The 17,500-nt window shown below is 46.2% G+C and overlaps 2 protein-coding genes across 2 annotated transcripts in view; one reads left to right on the top strand and one right to left on the bottom strand.

The window, feature by feature from the left end:
* Positions 1 to 1,552, top strand: part of hdlbpb (high density lipoprotein binding protein b) — a 28,228-nt gene extending 26,676 nt beyond the window's left edge. The window contains 1 exon segment of the mRNA XM_070449594.1: positions 24 to 1,552. Coding sequence (XP_070305695.1) covers positions 24 to 116 — 93 coding nt within the window. The 3' untranslated portion in view covers positions 117 to 1,552.
* A 2,115-nt stretch (positions 1,553 to 3,667) lies between these two features.
* LOC111953737 (neuralized-like protein 4) overlaps positions 3,668 to 17,500 on the bottom strand; it is a 36,213-nt gene continuing 22,380 nt past the window's right edge. Inside the window, 12 exon segments of the mRNA XM_070435706.1 lie at positions 3,668 to 6,247; positions 7,248 to 7,449; positions 7,709 to 7,821; positions 8,143 to 8,287; positions 11,164 to 11,271; positions 11,510 to 11,603; positions 12,210 to 12,389; positions 12,546 to 12,727; positions 12,858 to 12,999; positions 13,910 to 14,086; positions 14,222 to 14,320; positions 14,674 to 14,892. Of these exon segments, the coding sequence (XP_070291807.1) occupies positions 6,043 to 6,247; positions 7,248 to 7,449; positions 7,709 to 7,821; positions 8,143 to 8,287; positions 11,164 to 11,271; positions 11,510 to 11,603; positions 12,210 to 12,389; positions 12,546 to 12,727; positions 12,858 to 12,999; positions 13,910 to 14,086; positions 14,222 to 14,320; positions 14,674 to 14,892 (1,866 nt within the window). The 3' untranslated portion in view covers positions 3,668 to 6,042.

Raw genomic sequence — 17,500 nt, 5'->3', positions numbered from 1 at the left:
TTGTGCGTTGTTGTGTGTCTCAGGCTCCTGATATGAGCAATGCTGAGGACTTCCCCACCTTCGGCGCAGGCCTGGCCCCAAAACAGACCTCCGCCTGGGGCCCCAAGAAGTTTTGAGACATCTGGGAAAACAAGAGAGAGGAGAGGGAGAGAACAAACACTGGACAAATCGCTACTCGCCTTCGCCCCTCCGCCTCCTCCCCCTTTTCCGTTTTTTGCTCTCTCGCAGCTGTTACCCTCAACCAGCAACCCAGGAAGGCCAGAGGAAAAAAAGAGCACGTCCTCATCTCCCTCTCCCCATCTCTTCTCCATCTCTCCTCTATCCCCTTCTCTCCATTGGAGGAAAGACTTTCCCTCTCTTGTTTTCTTGCTTTGTCTTGCCTCTCCACGTCACTTCAACATCGCTGGAGTTGTCGTTGCATTTTAAAGGACTTGTTTTAGTCAGTGGACCCCAACTGCCAAAACCCCAAACCGACACTCCAGGCATCTTGTAACGGTCCTTTGAACCAACTTAACCCAGCAAGCAGTGAAACTGGAGAGCACCAGCCAACCAACAGCCCTCTTTACAAGACAAGAGGGATGTGGAGGATTTTAGGTTCGCAGGGTGGCAGAACTCGCAAACCATGAGTTGTAAAGCAAACACTGCTTAATTTTTGTGTGGTTTTGATGATAAAAGGGGATTTTAATGTTCTACTGTGTGAGGGGAGTTTTTAACGATGTACTCCTACGATGTTTTACTGTGGGGGTTTTTACCGGAGTTTGTTACTAGCTGACCCTTCCAAGTACGTTATTACTGAAACTCTTCAGAGGGGAAGCGGGGGTGATGTTGGGCTGTGATGTTTTGGTGTTTTGTGGTCTTCACTCTTACAAGAGGAGGATGTGTATAGTTTCATCTGTAATTTATTCTACCTGAGCTAAAATAGCTTCCGTTGTTTTTTTCATGGTGAGTTATCTTTTGAGTCTTAACCGTGTGAGTCCAGCGAGGTCTGTGTACCAAAGGTTGTTTATTTAAGCAATAAGGCACAAGGGGGTGTGGTATATGGCCAGTATACCGCGGCTAAGTGCTGCTCTTACGCACGACGCAACGTGGAGCGCCTGGATACATACCTTAGCCGTGGTATATTGGCCATATACCACAAACTCCRGAGGTGCCTTATTGCTGTTATAAACTGGTTACCAATGTAAAGAGAGCAGTAAAAATAGATGTTTCGTCATAACAATGGTATACGGTCTGATATACCACGGCTGTCAGCCAATCAGCATTCAGGGCTCGAACCACCCAGTTTATAATTCTTGTTATTTATGTTTTTGTTTATTTATAACCSGTTTTATTTATTGACATTTCTGTGATCTGGCGTTTTCATAAAGCACATAGCAGAAGTGGAATGTGTGTATGGGGGAGGGAGGGGACCAGTTGGTTATGTACTAGTGTGTTGTTGTGGACAATTTCTGAAGTTGTTTCTATTTTTTCCCCTCTCTTCATTTGAAAGACTGTATGTGTGTGCGTAAGGTGTACATTCGAAGGAAGCTTGACCAATCTTTTACTCCCTCTATCCGTTACTTTCTTTGTATTTTTCTTCATTCCAGCTCCGTCGCTCTTCTTTCCCTTTCTACGCCCGACCCCCTCCGTTCAGTCACCTTGTGTAGTTTCAGACTCCATCCATTTGTAAAGAATATTATATTTCAACTCCCCCAAATACTTGTGCACTCGCAAATAGTAGCTCAACTTGTGTGTCAGTGGAGGCTGCTGAGGGGAGGACGACGACTCATAATAATGGCTGGAACGGCACAAATGGAATGGCATCAAACGTTCCAGCCATTACCACGAGCACGTCCTCCCCAATTAAGGTGCCACCAACCTCCTGTGTTGTGTATTGCTGGGAAAATAGGACTCCAAAGCTCTGCTGAATCAAAACTTTGCACTTATTTATATCATTTGTAGCACAAACTGTTTTTACTTATCTATTTATTTTACCACACACTGGCCCTTCCCTCATTCCGCGACCGAGTTGGAGTGGTGTTATTGATCAGAATGACTTTCGTTCCATTGAGGCCCCTTTTGCTCTACTGTAGTTTAGAAACTGACCTAGGATCAGATATCCATGCATAACAAACTCGCCCATTGTACCTACTTGGAATCCGAACTTGTAGTTCCAGAAGTGAATCTGTTTTAACTTCCATGCGCCTGTTGTCGCCATACAAATAGATTGACTAGGATGGGGGGGGAAAGCCCCTCAGACCATGTTGGCTTAAATGTGGAATTACCGTTCTAGTTATTGTATTTCTGTGGTAGTCTCCTGTATGCTGATGTAAAGGACAGGAGGACTGGTGCAGAACAGCCTGTAGATTTGTTTGAGTTCCCTCCGAGGATGGACTAGTTAACAAACGACAGACAATTCAACCCAACTGGAAGAATAGATGGTTGTTTTTACGTGTACACGGAGGTGTACAAAACCATTAGGAACACTTTCCTAATATTGAGTTGCACCCACGTTTGCCCTCAGAACATCCTCAATTTGTCGGGYCATGGACTCTACAAGGTGTCGAAAGCGTTCCACAGGGATGCTGGCCCATGTTGACTCCAATGCTTCCCACAGTTGTCTGGATGTTCTTTGGGTGGTGGGCCATTCTTGATACACACAGGAAACTGTTGAGCGTGAAAAACCCAGCAGTGTTGCAGTTCTTGACACACTCAAACTGGTGCGCCTGGCACCTACTACCATACCCCGTTCAAAGGCACTTAAATCTTTTGTCTTGGCCATTCACCCTCTGAATGGCACACACACAATGTATATCTCAAAGCTTAAAAATAATTTTTTGGCTTGTCTCCTCAACTTCATCTACACTGATTGAAGTGGATTTAACAAGTGACATCAGTAAGGGATCATAGCCTTCACCTGGTCAGTCTGTCATGGGAAGAGGCGTTCCTAATGTTTTGTACACAGRCTATGTACTGTAAATGTGTCACCAGTTGAAGCTTTGTGGGAAAGCAACTCATTTCTGTTGCACTACTTTTTATTTGTTAAACACTCCTTTTGTGTTTAACTTTTGAACTTCCACCACACTTTGTCACTGGATCGCTGAGGTCAGACATTTTATATTGACATTACTGATGTGGGTAGGTGTGTCACAACCCGTCGGCAAGGCAATGGCGCCGGAGTCTGCCTGCGTTTTTTTTGGGGGGGGGGGGGCTGAACTTATTGGCCTTAAGATATAATTCTTAGGAATAATTTAGAAAAAGTGTGATTGAGTAAATATGCAACACTGCAGTACGTCAGTGACTGGATTCTTTTTCCTACTCTGAATAAAATGTAAAATCTAAAACAGCCTCTATCGTGTCTTTTTGATTGGTGTAAATTAAGTWTGTTGTACTTAAGGCTTTTCTCTTCTTGGATTAAGGGGCTACATCCATTTTGACTTAAATTATTGTCGTCAGAATCTTAGATGTAAGCTTGTTTTTCTCAACGTTTGAACAAACACTATATAGCCTCAAAACACAGTTAAAACTATATCATGGATGGTCAGTCCTTGCATCCATAGCTCTGTCTATGAATGTGTTRACATTCCTCCAGCCAAATTCCACAGCTTTTTCCCAAAAACGGGCGGGGAAAATGCTTTGTTTCTACTGCTGATCACTTTAAAAAGAAACACACAACGCCAGTCCAGAGTCATGTGCATACTCTGTCCGTTTATTTATTTTTACAAATCAGGAAGATATGATTTCATGTCATGTAACAGCCTGTACAAATGCAACATACAGAAGAAAAAAAATATGTATTATCATAAAAAGCAGCACTGGGCCTTTAAATAACCCCATATCATTTTTCACATTTTGATTGGACGTTGCAAGTTAGTTTCTTTTCTTCAAAGCCCACTTTTTTTGTTGCAATAAATTAGGTTATACACAGTTGTGTGTGAGGAAAGTCAACTGAACCTTAAGTCTTGACTCAACCTGTTTTTSTCCTCTCTTTGTCAAAATAATGACTTGGCAAGATGGCGCGGCTATGTATGAATGTAAATGTCATACGTAAGTATATATCAGATTGGCAACAAAATACATGGCTAAAAGAAGATATGCTTTAGAGTCGTCCACATGTAATCAAATATTAGGGGAATATTAGGATCAGGAATGAATTAACCAGTGTTAATCTTTTTTTAATGTAATATGTCAAATGAAGGGTGTTAGTTTCAACGTAAACGGACCACAAAACTAAATGACAAAAACCCTAATGAATTACATTCACAATGTAAACACCAGCATCAGGGCCTGCATTTCGTTAAATACTGCATTTCCCAAGAGTATTTGCACGGACACACCAATGTGAGGGCACACCCCTATGATCTTATTGGCTCTGAACATTTCTCCCTGTTAAAACTATGACCATAGAGTTCTATAGAGGACTCCAGTGTCCAGAAGCAAGTTTGAGCATGGGCAGTGGCATTAGGGACTTCACAATTTTGAAGTAGTCAACTGGGTGGGCCTTCCTATGGGTTAAGGAAGCATCATAAAATTCCATCCAGGGATCAGCCAATGGATTATASTCGTAAGCAAACATTCCATGACTGCAGGTGGCTGTAAATAGCCAACCTTGGCTTTATACCTGTTCAAACAACACACTCTAGGTGGCAGTGTGCACCCTTTCAGTTTGTTTACCAACTCAGAAGTAGAAGAAAATGTACTACTTTAAAATGGAGATGGCCTCACTGGCACTGCCCGTACGGTCACCGACGCCATAATGGGACAGATACGTTACAATCTTTAAAGACTTGAACGCAACTCTAGTGTAAACGACGACGTGTGAAAACAGGCACGTTCAGCAGGCCACAACATTGTGTAAAGTTCAGATAGTACTACGTTATGAAGAACAAACACGCCTATCTGGTACAGAATCATGTCAGCTCTATTCATGACATTTCTATCTGCTCTTTTCCTTCACATCAGTGCAGGTGAAGGAAAGGAGATGAGGACTAAGGAGAGGAAGCCACTTCACACTTTTCAAGATGCCGATAGCTTTGTCGGTGAAACAGATTTGAATAGACCCCTTTTTTCCCCCCACAAGAAACAGTGTATATATATCTATACCTCTGCAACATGGGAACYAGAAAGTACCCTCGTCTTAGGAAAGCGCTTTCCACTGACGAAGACAACATTTTTAATCTAGGACAGTAGTYAGTAGAGTGGAGGGAGATGGAGAGGACGAGTCTTACGCATACATGTAGACAGACAGTGTTACACCTGTAAACATTTTCTTCCATTTTTTTGTGTGTTCCTCCCTCTAAAAAAGGTGCTCTCAGGTCCTTCTCCTGTTCAGGGTTATTTCCAGTCTTTCTCCTCATCGTTTGATTTTGCACTCTCCTCCTCCATTGACACGCGGTTAAGTCTTTAGTTTATAAAGTCCAATAGTCAGTGACCGTTCTGCGCAGCAGGCGATGGGGGGGGGGTGGCGGTCGCCATTGCGAGGAGGTTTAAAGAACGGTCCAAGTCTTGGAACGTGACCGGTTCCGGTTGTGCACTCAGCCTTGAGAACTGAGGAGAACCACCCCCCCCCCCGTACTTGAGAACCAAAAAGAGAGTGAGGAGAGTGATCAGGCTGGGATAAAAGGTGATAAAAACAAGAGCTAGAGAGGACAACAGTGCTAAAAGAAAAACTGCGGTGACCAAAAACTAGTGTTGTATTATGAATGAGAAGTAGATTGTTTTTTACTTGTTTCTTTTCTTTTCTTTTTTAAATTGCCCACAGTGTTCAAAACATAAAGTGCAGGCAGTGTCAGTCTTGTTGTTCTTCTCTGAATCCACCAAAGCCCCACCCTGTTAAAATTATTCCAAAACAAACAAAAATGTACTTTGTCCAAAATAAACTAAAATAATGCTGAACTGTCAATGTCAACAATTCCCCCCCTCAGGAACAGGAGGGAAATTACCCAAATTCTAAAGAGTCTCAAAGTCTGGAATTTYGTTGATGGAGTAGAGGTTTTGGAGGCACCGCTGGGATAGAGAAGCTCCCTTATCTCCACTCTATCCATCCCGCTGTTCATCCCTCCCTCACTCCACCCGTATGAGTAGGCCGTAGAGGAGGGTGCCCCCCTGCTCCTTGGTGATCCACTCGATTTCTGTGTTGCTAAAGCGGGGGTCAAGGGGCTCGCTGGCCCCAAGGTTCTGGGGCCCCACCTTGTAAGAGCCCGGCCGCACGCACACCTGGAAACCCACCTGGGCCTGGTGACAACAGTGAGAACGAGGGTCCCGGAATCTGGAGGGAGAGGACAGCAGGAGTTATGGGAATAAGAATGAAAGAACAAAAGCAAGGCAAGACAGCATAACAATTTCATGGTATACAGTATACTTAGTGGCCAGTTTATTAGGTACACCCATCTGGTACCGGGTCAGACCCCCTTTGCCTCCAGAACGYCCTGAKTTATTCGGGACATGGAAACATTGCTCAATTGGTATCAAGGGACCTAACGTGTGCCACAAAAAACCCACACRATTACATCACCAGCTGGCACCGTTGACACCAGGCAGGATAGGGCCATGGACTCCTGACTCTGCCATCACCGTGACGCAACGGGAACCAGGATTCGTCGGACCAGGCGCTGTTTTTCCACTCCGCAATTGTCCAGTGTTTGTGATCACGCCCACTGGAGCCATTACTTCTTGATTTTAGCTGATATGAGTGGAACCCGGTGTGGTCGTCTGCTGCAATATCCCATCTGTGATAAGGAGCGACGAGATGTGCGTTCCGAGATGCCGTTCTGCACACACCAACGTCGTACTGTGCCGTTGTGGCCCGCCTGTTCGCTTGCACAATTCTTGCCATTCTCCTTCGACCTCTCATCAACGAGCTGTTTTCGCCCACAGGACTGCCGCTGACTAGATGTTTTTTGCACCATTCTCGGGAATCATTAGATTGTCGTGAGTGAAAGTCCCAGGAGGCRGGCTGTTTCTGAAATACTGGAACCGGTGCGCCTGGCACTGATGATCATACCACACTCAAAAGACGCTTCGGTTACTCGTTTTGCCCATTCTAACGTTCAATCAAACAGTAACGGAATGCCTCAATGCCCGTCTGCCTGCTTTATATAGCAAGCCACGGCCACGTGACTCACGGTCTTGTAGGAGCGAACCATTTGTGTGAACGGGGTGGTGTACCTAATAAACTGGCCACAGTGTATACTTCAATTTGAATAAGTGCAATAGGCAGATAAAAAGCAAGGGCATGAGAGGGACAACGATAGAGATTTGACACGTACTGCACTTTAGGGGCGAACATCTCCAGGCCGGAGTAGCGCATGGTGGGGGACAGCTGTACCCGGGGAACCTCCTTGTCCCTGTCCCTGTCTCTGTCCCTGTCTCGTTCCCTGTCGGGGAGGCTGTTGCTGTTCTCCTCTGGCTCACTGTAGCCGTTAGGACCCTCCATCTTTGCCGGAGACACAGAGAAGATGGACGAAGTCCCTGAAACACCAAGACAACATGGGTTTGTTAATTTACAACACCGTCATGATTCTTTAATCATTAGGGAAAATGTTTGTGACGGAAATGGTTCTGGAAATCAACCATACGTTTCAAAAGGCTAGACATCTGATTAGTGCTTTGGGAGAGAAACAACACCTTGAGGTGATATGCACATCAAAATAAAGGTGACCTGTGGTCAATTCACTCTATTTTTAGGGGTCCAAAAAAAGTGGAGGAGGAAACAAATGCTGCGTCGTACCAGAGAGCAGCTGAGCATGGTCCAGGGTGCGTCTCAGAGCCCCTACACTGGTGCCGTGGTAGGCTATGTGCCACTTCTTAAACGCACTAGACACCTCGCAGTGGGGCTTGATCCTATAGGGGAGGTAGTACACGCACACAATCACACACAAAATTGTTAGATAACCCTTCTCCCATCTCCACCTGTATCTCGTGTCTGAGGACATTGATACTCAAAGCCAGTTCTCAAAGTTTAAACTGTATACTATTTTTATTCACATTCTCTCCCCTTATRTTTCGCCAAAGGTGAGAATAGGTAAGATCTATTAATCCATTTGTTAATTGAACTAGATTAAACTCATTCAGTGGACATGAATAGCAATGGGACTGATCTAAAGTAATTGGTTGAAGACAGTTTTCGCAGTCCACTTGATTGGCTGTTTGCGGCCCTCTGACCTCAGTGCGAAGCGGCACCAGCCGAAGGGCAGGGCGTAGTCCCGGGGGGGCTCCCCTCTCTTGTAGTAAGCCTCGTCCCCCCGCAGCTTGTGGCAAGACTCACAGTAACACAGGTTATACTTGGCATCCTCGTTGAAGTAACCATCTGAGAGAGATGGATAGGCAGAGAGAGAGAGAGAATAACAAAGATGGAGTTATGACTGAGCCAAGGATACTCAACTGGATAGCATAACCCCCCACACCAACAGGAAAGCACCCCCCTCCACCATTGAGACCAACAGACCAGCAACAGTACGCAGAAGAGGCACGAAGAACAGAGCACCCCCGGCTGCAGCCGAGCTAAACCAGATGAGGCATCTGCTGAATACAATCTGCTCAAAAACCATTCATTCCTTCTTTGTTATTATCAGAAATAGAATTATCCAATGATTAAATGGATAATAAGATAGTTGGAGCTGTATTGTTAGATTTTAGTGCAGCCTTTGAAGTTATAGATCATAATTTGTTACTGAAAAAAAAAAAAAACGTATGACTTTACATCACCTGCCATCACACGATTGGAGAGTTACGTATCCAATAGAACCCAGAGTGCYCTCTAGTTATGCTAAAGTGGACAAACAGAAGGGAAATGACAACATTGAACCATCATATTTGTGTATTGAAGATCTAATAATTTAAGAGGATTGCTCTTTTTGAATTTGGTCAAGTTTGTGCCAGGAATYATAAGCCACCAGGTATAGAGTACCACAGCATGAGTCATAAGACTCAGTCAAACAAGGAAATGGTTCCAATCGGTTTTACATCATGAATTTTTCTCCATAGGGGATTTTAGAAACACTTKAAATAAGGGCCGTGTTTAGTGTAGGCTTACCCTGGCGTGACGTTTCAATAAGTGTAAATCTCTCTAGGACAAGGTGACTTATCAATATATATTTATCACCCAAAAATTAAATGCTAATTAGCTGCTAATGTGGCTATCATAAAGAACTACAAAATGCCATGCTCTGGACGAGACCGCCGAATCAAAAGTTCGAATCTCTGGATTAACTATCTAATGTTAGCTAWATTTAGTAATTAATAAATTGGCTAAATGTCTTTAAAATMGTCAATTCTGTGAACTGTCTTGTGCAAGTTTTAAATTGAAACAATACCTGTTAGCAAAGGTGTCAGCTAGAGATGTCGTGCAGGAGCTTGCAGGGATTTGTAGTCTTGTATGTATTGTCTACTTTGATGCTAATCAGCATTTTCGAAAAGCGCCGAATATATTGATAAAAAGTCACCTTGTCCGACAGAGATTTACATGGTTATCAAAACGTCACACTAGGGTAAGGATACAAGAAACACTACCCATATTTTAAGCTCTTCTAAAATTCAAGCAACATTAGATGGTCAGTTATTATGGTCAAGTCATATTGACAAAGTTGTTGTGAAGATGGGGAGAGGTACGCAGCGGTCTAAGGCACTGCATCTCAGTGCAAGAGGAGTCACAACAGTCCCTGGTTCGATTCCAGGCTGTATCACAGTCGGCCGTGATTGGGAGTCCCATAAGGCYGCGCACAATTGGTCCAGCGTCGTCCGGGTTTGGCCAGGGTAGGCCTGGTCAACTGTAAGGGCTGATACTGTGAAGTTGAAACGTCTAGGAGCAACAACGGCTCAGCCGCAAAGTGGTAGGCCACACAAGCTCACAGAACAGAACGTCTGTCCTTGGTTGCAACAGAGTTCCAAACTGCCTCTGTAAGCAACGTCAGCAGAAGAACTGTTCATGGGAGCTTCATGAAATGGGTTTCCATGGCCGAGCAGCCACACAAGTCCAAGWTCACAATGCCAAATGTCGGCTGCAGTGGTGTAAAGCTTGCGCCATTGGAGTCTGGAGCAGTGGAAACGTGTTCTCTGGAGTGATGAACCACGCTTCACAATCTGATAGGTCATCGTACTATCCGGGTTTGGTGGATGCCAGGAGAACGCTGCCTGCTCCAATGCATAGTGCCAACTGTAAAGTTCGGTGGAGGAGGAATAATGGTCTGGGGTTGCTTTCATGGTTCGGGCTAGGCCCCTTTTTTCCCCCCAGTGCAGGGAAATCTTAATGCTACAGCATTCAATGACATTCTAGACGATTCTGTGCTTCRAACTTTGTGGCAACAGGATTTSGGGAAGGCCCTTCRCTGTTTTAGAATAACAATGCCCCTGTGCACAAAGCGAGGTCCATACAGAAATGGTTTGTTGAGATCGGCGTGGAAGAACTTGACTGGCCTGCACAGAGCCCTGACCTGAATTGGAACGCTGACTGCTAGCCAGGCCTAATCGCCCAACATCAGTGCCCGACCTCACTAATGCTCGTGGCTGAATGGAAGCAAGTCCCCACAGCAATGTTCCAACATCGAGTGGAAAGCCTTCCCAGAAGAGTGGAGCWGCAAAGGGAGGAGCAACTCCATACTAATGCCCATGATTTCGGAATTAGATGTTCGACAAGCAGGTGCCCACATAGACGTTCTTTTGGTAATGTAGTGTGTTATAAAAATATGTTCTGCGTTTTTGGCACATAGATCAACTGTACAAGTTGTTAAGCCTCTGGTCTTGTCCCATGTTGATTACTGTCCGCTAATATGGTCAGGCGCAGCAAAGAAAGACCTAGCAAAGCTGTAGCTGGCTCACAACCAAGCAGCATGCCTTGCCCTTAACTGCGCACACAGAACTAACAACCACATGCATCATAGTCTTTAATGGTTGAGGGTTGAGGAGAAATTGACTACTTCTCTTCCAGTCTTTTTAAATGAACATGTGTGTGTTGAAAATGGCTAACCACTTGTCTAATCTATTTGCATACACTTCAAAACAGACATACTCCACCAGACAGGCCACTATGGGTTCTTCACTGTACCCAAAACAAAAAACAGATTTAATGCGTRGTTCAGTTATGTATCGAGCCACGTCATCATGGAATGCTCTGCCACCGGAGYTTCCTCAGGCAAAAAGAAAGTATAGCTTTAAAAAAAWAAAAWAAAAAGTGTGTGGAGTACTCACCTGGCAGCGTGAGCAGGTCCTTGAAGCGCGAGCACAGGGCCTGGTATTCACAGGTCTTGTTGGGGTTGACCTCTGGAGGGGGCGTCCAGCACACACTCTCTTTGATCCCTGGAGGTCAGATAGCAAAGGTCAAAGGGTAGCACCGGTTGAGGCCAATAAGAGATGTATACAGAGCTTGATATTACTTAGAAGTCAAAACGTTTTAATGTCAAAGAACATGTGATGCCAACAAGGACAATAACTTGGTAAACTTTGCATCTACAGAACGCAGAACTTTCAATATGAAAGACATTTTGAACATCAATTGTAAAAGGCTTGCAATGAGTTGACATCATCGTCCTCTCACCGTCAACCATGTCCGCRTTCTCCATGTCGCCTTGGCAACGCGCCTCGCCGCTCTCCCCTCCCACAGTTGGCACGTTGTCAGTCACTATTGTAACCTGCCAACGACATCAGAGGGTGTCACTGACTTGACTTRGGTCGGCCCTCAGGAAGTGTGACAACAGATTACGTTGTACAGGGCCAGGCCGGGCGACAGATTATTAAACCCAGCCTGGCGGGAGGGCTGGGATTAGAGTTACAGACCGACTGAGGGACGGAGTGTCTAAATGAGATTGGGATTATGACTTCGGCCAGGTGGAAGTATTTCAGGATTAGAGAACATAGAGCAACATACTAGCAGATTAGAGTTTCTAGCTACTGATCTAAAAGTGGATCTGAGTAGGACTAGACTAAAACGGCACCCTACTCCCTTTATAGTGCACTACTTTTGACCAGGGGCTATAGGGCTCAGGTCAAAGGTAGTGCACCATATAGGGAACCATTTGGGGCGCACCCTGTGTTTGTGTAGAAGTATATAAAAAAAAAACGCAGAGGGATGCCTGGGTGGCGGTTTGGTTTTCCACTGGGACTGTTAATCATCATAAAAAATGGTGTTAACTGCATTACCGGGGGTTATATCAGTGGCTAGACTAAGCAGGTAGAATTTAACTTCCTCATCAGATTCAGAATTCTGACGGTTTTGGGTGGGAGGGTGACAGACGTACCTGTTCACACTGCCCGTAGAGGTCTATGAGGGGGTAGCAGGGGGTGGGGATGTCCTGGGCTGCTACCCCCTGGTCCATCCCGTTCACATGGAGGTGCAGACAGCTGTTCCCATCCACTAGTAGACCCAATACTGTACCCTCTGGACATGTGTCCAGGTTAGGACCATAGTTCTCACAGATCTGGGATGGAGGAAAKGGGGGGAGTGATGGAGGGAAGGGAAAGAGAAAGAGGATAAATCAAACAATCAATCAGGTTGTTCATTTGAAATGACCAAACGTTCTCAAAAGTAGAAAGTGAGTTGTGAAGGGAGCTGAGTGAGACAGCGACTCCGGTACCTTCAGTGAGTTGTGGAATACAGAGTCTCTCTGCAGCAGCCAGGCAGAGCGTTTCAGACAGCACGCCGTGGAGGGAAAGTTGAGGCGGTCGGGGGAGTGACCTATCACCCCTAGCGACAAGGACGACGTCCACGACGGGTTCAGGCGGTCGATCTGAAACTATGGCAACAGAGACATTCGGACTGTCAGTCACAAACAATAGCGACAGAAAGCACTATATTATATAATGTGTCCCTAAACAACGACGCTGCCCCAATCAAAACATCCAGACACACACAACAGTGGCTGCACCTGAACAGTTGTTGTCTGGGCAGGGGTTGTGTGTGACGAGAAGGCCCTGGTTGTAGCTGGAGACCGGGCGCTGTCAGGTTCTGATTGAAAGCTGGATGTTCTTCCCATGGTTCTCCAGGAAGGCATGACAGTGTTGGCACCAGGGCAGTTTAGTGCTTCCAACCTGATGGATAGATTGGGGGGGGGGGGGGGGGAGATAAATCAACAAGCTATTGTTTCAGTTGCTAATTGTGCTAATCTTAAACCACCTGTGGAGCAAATGTGGCTTCCTACTGTACTTTGAGATATTTGCATGAAAAAAGCTACAAAATAAATATGACATTTTCTTACTTTAGAAGACACATTAGTCTACTTTATATAGCTGTCAAGCTTGTTTCACTCTGATGCTGTCCATCTGTCCGCTCAGCCTCCGTCTCTATACACTGCAGCCTCCGTCTCCTATCCCACTGCAGCCCTCCGGCTCTATCCACTGCAGCTCCGGCTCTGATCCACGCAGCCTCGCTCCTATCACTGCCAGCCCTCAGCTCTCTATCCACTGAGCCTCAGGCTCCTATCCACTGCTTCCCCCAGTCTCCTATCCACTGCTTCCCCCAGTTCCTATCCACTGCTGTCCCCAGTCTCCTATCCCACTGGCAGCCCCCAGTCTCTATCACTGCGCCAGGCTCCTAGTCCACTGCAGCCTCAGTCCTATCCTCAGCCCTGCCAGGCTCCTATCCACTGAGCAGCCCAGGCTCCTATCCACTGCAGCCCAGGCTCCTATCCACTGCAGCCTCAGCTCATCCCATGCACCTCAGGCTCCTATCCCACTGAGCCTGCTCCTATCCCCGCGCCTCAGCTCCTATCCACTGCAGCCTCAGGCTCTCATCCACTGCAGCCCCTCAGGCTCCTATCCCACTGCAGCCCTCAGGCTCTATCCACTGCAGCCCTCAGGCTCTATCCACTGCAGCCTCAGGCTCCTATCCCACTGCAGCCCTCAGCTCCTATCCACTGCAGCCCTCAGGCTCCTATCCCACTGCAGCCTCAGGCTCTATCCCATGCAGCCCCAGGCTCCTATCCCACTGCAGCCCTCAGGCTCCTATCCCACTGCATCCCTCTGTGTGTCTCACCGGCGTGCTGTCCTCCTCGCCATCGCTGCAGCTGTCTGAGGAGAGGGAGGGGGCCTTGATGCTTTCTGCATCCTCCAGCACTGAGGAACTGACGATGGACACAGCCGTCACACGACCATACAGGTCCAGCACCGCATAGACGTTCTACAGGGAGGGGAGAGTTGTGGGTTAGTGGGGTGGTTGTGTGTGTGTGGATGAGAGAACAGTTTGTACGTTCATGAAGTGTTTGTGTGCATGTTAATTGAACATGCTCACATGTGTGTGTGTGTGTGTGTGTACCTTGGCCACAGCGGTAGCAGCTGTTCCCATGTCCTCTCCGTCGATGAGGACGTGCATTGTGTCATCACTGCATCTCTTCACGCCCACGCGGTTCCCCACCTAGACAAAGAGAATTCATCTCAGTACCCATCCTATTACCAGTACACACTTGCCCATTTCTGTACTCATCTCGATCCTTCTATCCGTTCCAAATGCACACATTTTTCTAGAGACTARTGGAGTATAATAATGAACCTTTAAATCAAGTAGCTGCAGGGGAGTTCTTTCTGACTATGCTCAGAGATGGATCTCCCCTGAAGCTGCTTGATTATAGGTTCATTATTATACTCCAATAGTCTCTGCCTACTTTTTGGATAGTTTTTCACAACACTCTAGTCACCATCTTTACATCTAAGTTCTCTCTGCCACGTTGTTCCCTCTCCACTCCCTCCCCTCTCCTTCCCTTCTCTCACCGTCAATCTGTCCAGGGATGCCCCGTAGTTCTGTCTTTGGAGGACCCCATTACGTCTGACCTCTGACCCTGCCAGCAGCCAGGTGACCTTGGCGCGGAGCTGTGTGAGGGAGGGGGACAGGCCCGACATGGGGCAGGAGGGCAGCTCTGGGGGGGCCAGGCTAGTCAGACCCATGTGGAGGGAACCAGACCACTGGTTATCTATCTCGTCTATCTTCACCTGGGGGTTGGGGAGGGGGGAAGAGAGAGGAAGAAGAGGATGAGTACTAGTGAACGGCGAAAATGGCGTGATTAAGAATTCACTTGTTTTTCTGGATGGAAAAAATATAATTTACAATTCCTCAATTACAATTACCTACAGTGCATTCGGAAAGTATTCAGACCCCTTGACTTTRRCCACATTTTGTTACAGCCGTATTCTAAAKTTGATGAAATTGTTTTTTCTRCTCATCATTCTACKRAGAATACCCCATAATGACAAAGTAAAAACAGGTTTTTAGAAATTTTAGCAAATGTATTAAAAATAGATATGAAATATTACATTTACATAAGTATTCAGATCCTTTATTTGGTACTTTGTTGAAGCACCTTTGGCAGCGATAACAGCCTCAAGCCTTCTTGGTTATGACGCTACAAGCTTGGCACACCTGTATTTGGGGAGTTTCTCCCATTCTTCTCTACAGATCCTCTCAAGCTCTGTCAGGTTGGATGGGGACTGTCACTGCACAGCTATTTTCAGTTCTCTCCAGAGATGTTCGATCGGGTTCAAGTCCGGGCTCTGGCTGGACTAATCAATGACATTGAGACTTTCCCGAAGCCACCCCTGCGCGGTCTTGGCTGTTTGCTTAGGGTCGTTGTCCTGTTGGAAGGCGAACCTTCGCCCCACCGGAGGTCCTGAGTGCTCTGAAGCAGGTTTTCATCAAGGATCTCTTTAACAAAATGTGGAAAAGGTCAAGGGTCTCATATACTTTTTCCTGAAGGCACTGTATTGTGCTAGGGGTCTCATGGATTATTAAAAAATGGAATGGACTAGTGTCCCGAAGCACTCCTGCCGCTTGTCTTGCACCTGTTTGCTAAGGGTTATATTAGTTTAGCTGCCACAAGCGTCTCTGCAATAAATACACTTAGCAGTGATATTTTGCAGAACAAGAGCTGCTATTTAGTATTTTGACTTTTTTATTTGATCGTATTTGTCGCATAAGATTAATTTCGTCTTTGTCAAGGGAGGACTTTCCAAAACACTCGCCTTCCCTCCCTCCCTCCATTAGAGGTTGTTTGTATGCGGTGATTAATTTCTGTCACGTCAAGGGTGTCCAGGTGTCCATCACCAGTTCCCTCTGCCCTCTGGACAACAGTCTGATCTACAGCACAACCATTAACGCGGAGATAGAGCTTCCCCATACACTCACCAGGACGCACCACGGACCGTGTGTTTTTTCTCAGGTTCCGGATTTAAATAAATTGTTAAAAACAGACCGCAAATGAACTGGCTCACATCTCCTTTTTCCTTCGTGCGTTTGTGTCTCCTTCTGTACCGTACCGTACGCACGTGTGTGTGTGTGTGTGTGTGTGTGTAGTGCCAGGCGTGGCACACCGGCTCCACAGTTAAACATGCGTAAGAACGTGGTGTCTGCTGGAGAGGGCTGACCAGAGGCCGTGCCGGTGTAGAGGATACGTCATGGGCATCGTCTTCAGCGCCAAGGAACTCCCAAAACTAGACGAATTGTTCGAGGTGAGCCAGGCAGGGGAATAACATGGAGAGCGCTATTTCAAGGGCTGAAAGTAGAGTTGCTGGGGTTTGGGCAGTTTTTGTGTAAAGCTCTTAATACAGTGCCTGTCGGAAAGTATTTGTACCTACCATATTCTAAAATGTATTCATTAAATGTTTTTCTTCATCAATTCTACACAATACCCCATAATGGACACAATGGGAAAACAAGTTCTCTTTAGGACATTTTTGCAAAATGTATTTAAAGAACAAGAACCTGGATACCGTTGCCATGAGAACTTGAAATTGAGCTCAGGTGCGTTCTGTTTCCGTTGATCAAACCTTGAGATGTTTGAACAACTTGATTGCGAGTCCAACCTGTGTGTAAATTCAATTGATTGGAACATGGATTTGCAAAGGCACACCACCTGTCTATATGATTCCATAGTTGACAGTGCATGTAGGCATCCAAAACCGAGCCATGAGGTCGAAGAATTGTCCGGTAGAGCTCCGATGACAGGATTTGTGTCGACGGCACTAATTCTGGGGAAGCGTTTACCAAAAAACTGTCTTGCCCCAGCATTGAAGTTCCCCAAGAAATCACAGTGGCCGTCCATTCATTCTTACACGGAAGATAGTGTGGAAACAATAACATGAGAAATCGGGCGGGAAAGCGGCCTTGTTTCAGGGAGCAGGTTGACCTAAGAACAGAGCTCCGTCTAGCGTTCCCTCTGTGGGAGATGCGGAAGCATCTTTCCAGGTAGACATACGATCTCTACAAACTTCCACCAATTCAGCCCAGACGGAAGCCACTCCTCAGTAACATAGTCACATTCATCAGGCCCGGCTTGGAGGTTTGCCATACAGGCACCCTAAAGGGACGTCCTCGCGCGGCCCCTGTGAGAAACAAGATTCTCTAATCTGGATTGAAACCAAGGTTGACAGTCATTTGGCCTGTAATGCCACAAGCGGTTCATGTCTGTACACCTGCGCCACCATCTTTACGGCGGAACATATTGTTCGGGGTGTGCAGCATTCATGCTGTGGGAATGTTTTCCAGTGGCAAGGGACTGAGAGACTAGGCAGGGTCAAGGGACAAGCATGAATGGAGCAAAGTACA

This window comes from Salvelinus sp. IW2-2015, linkage group LG3 (assembly GCF_002910315.2).
Source record: "Salvelinus sp. IW2-2015 linkage group LG3, ASM291031v2, whole genome shotgun sequence".
Taxonomy (NCBI): Eukaryota; Metazoa; Chordata; class Actinopteri; order Salmoniformes; family Salmonidae; genus Salvelinus; species Salvelinus sp. IW2-2015.
The sequence above is the reverse complement of the archived record's forward strand: the minus strand, read 5'-3'. Positions and strand labels throughout refer to the sequence as shown.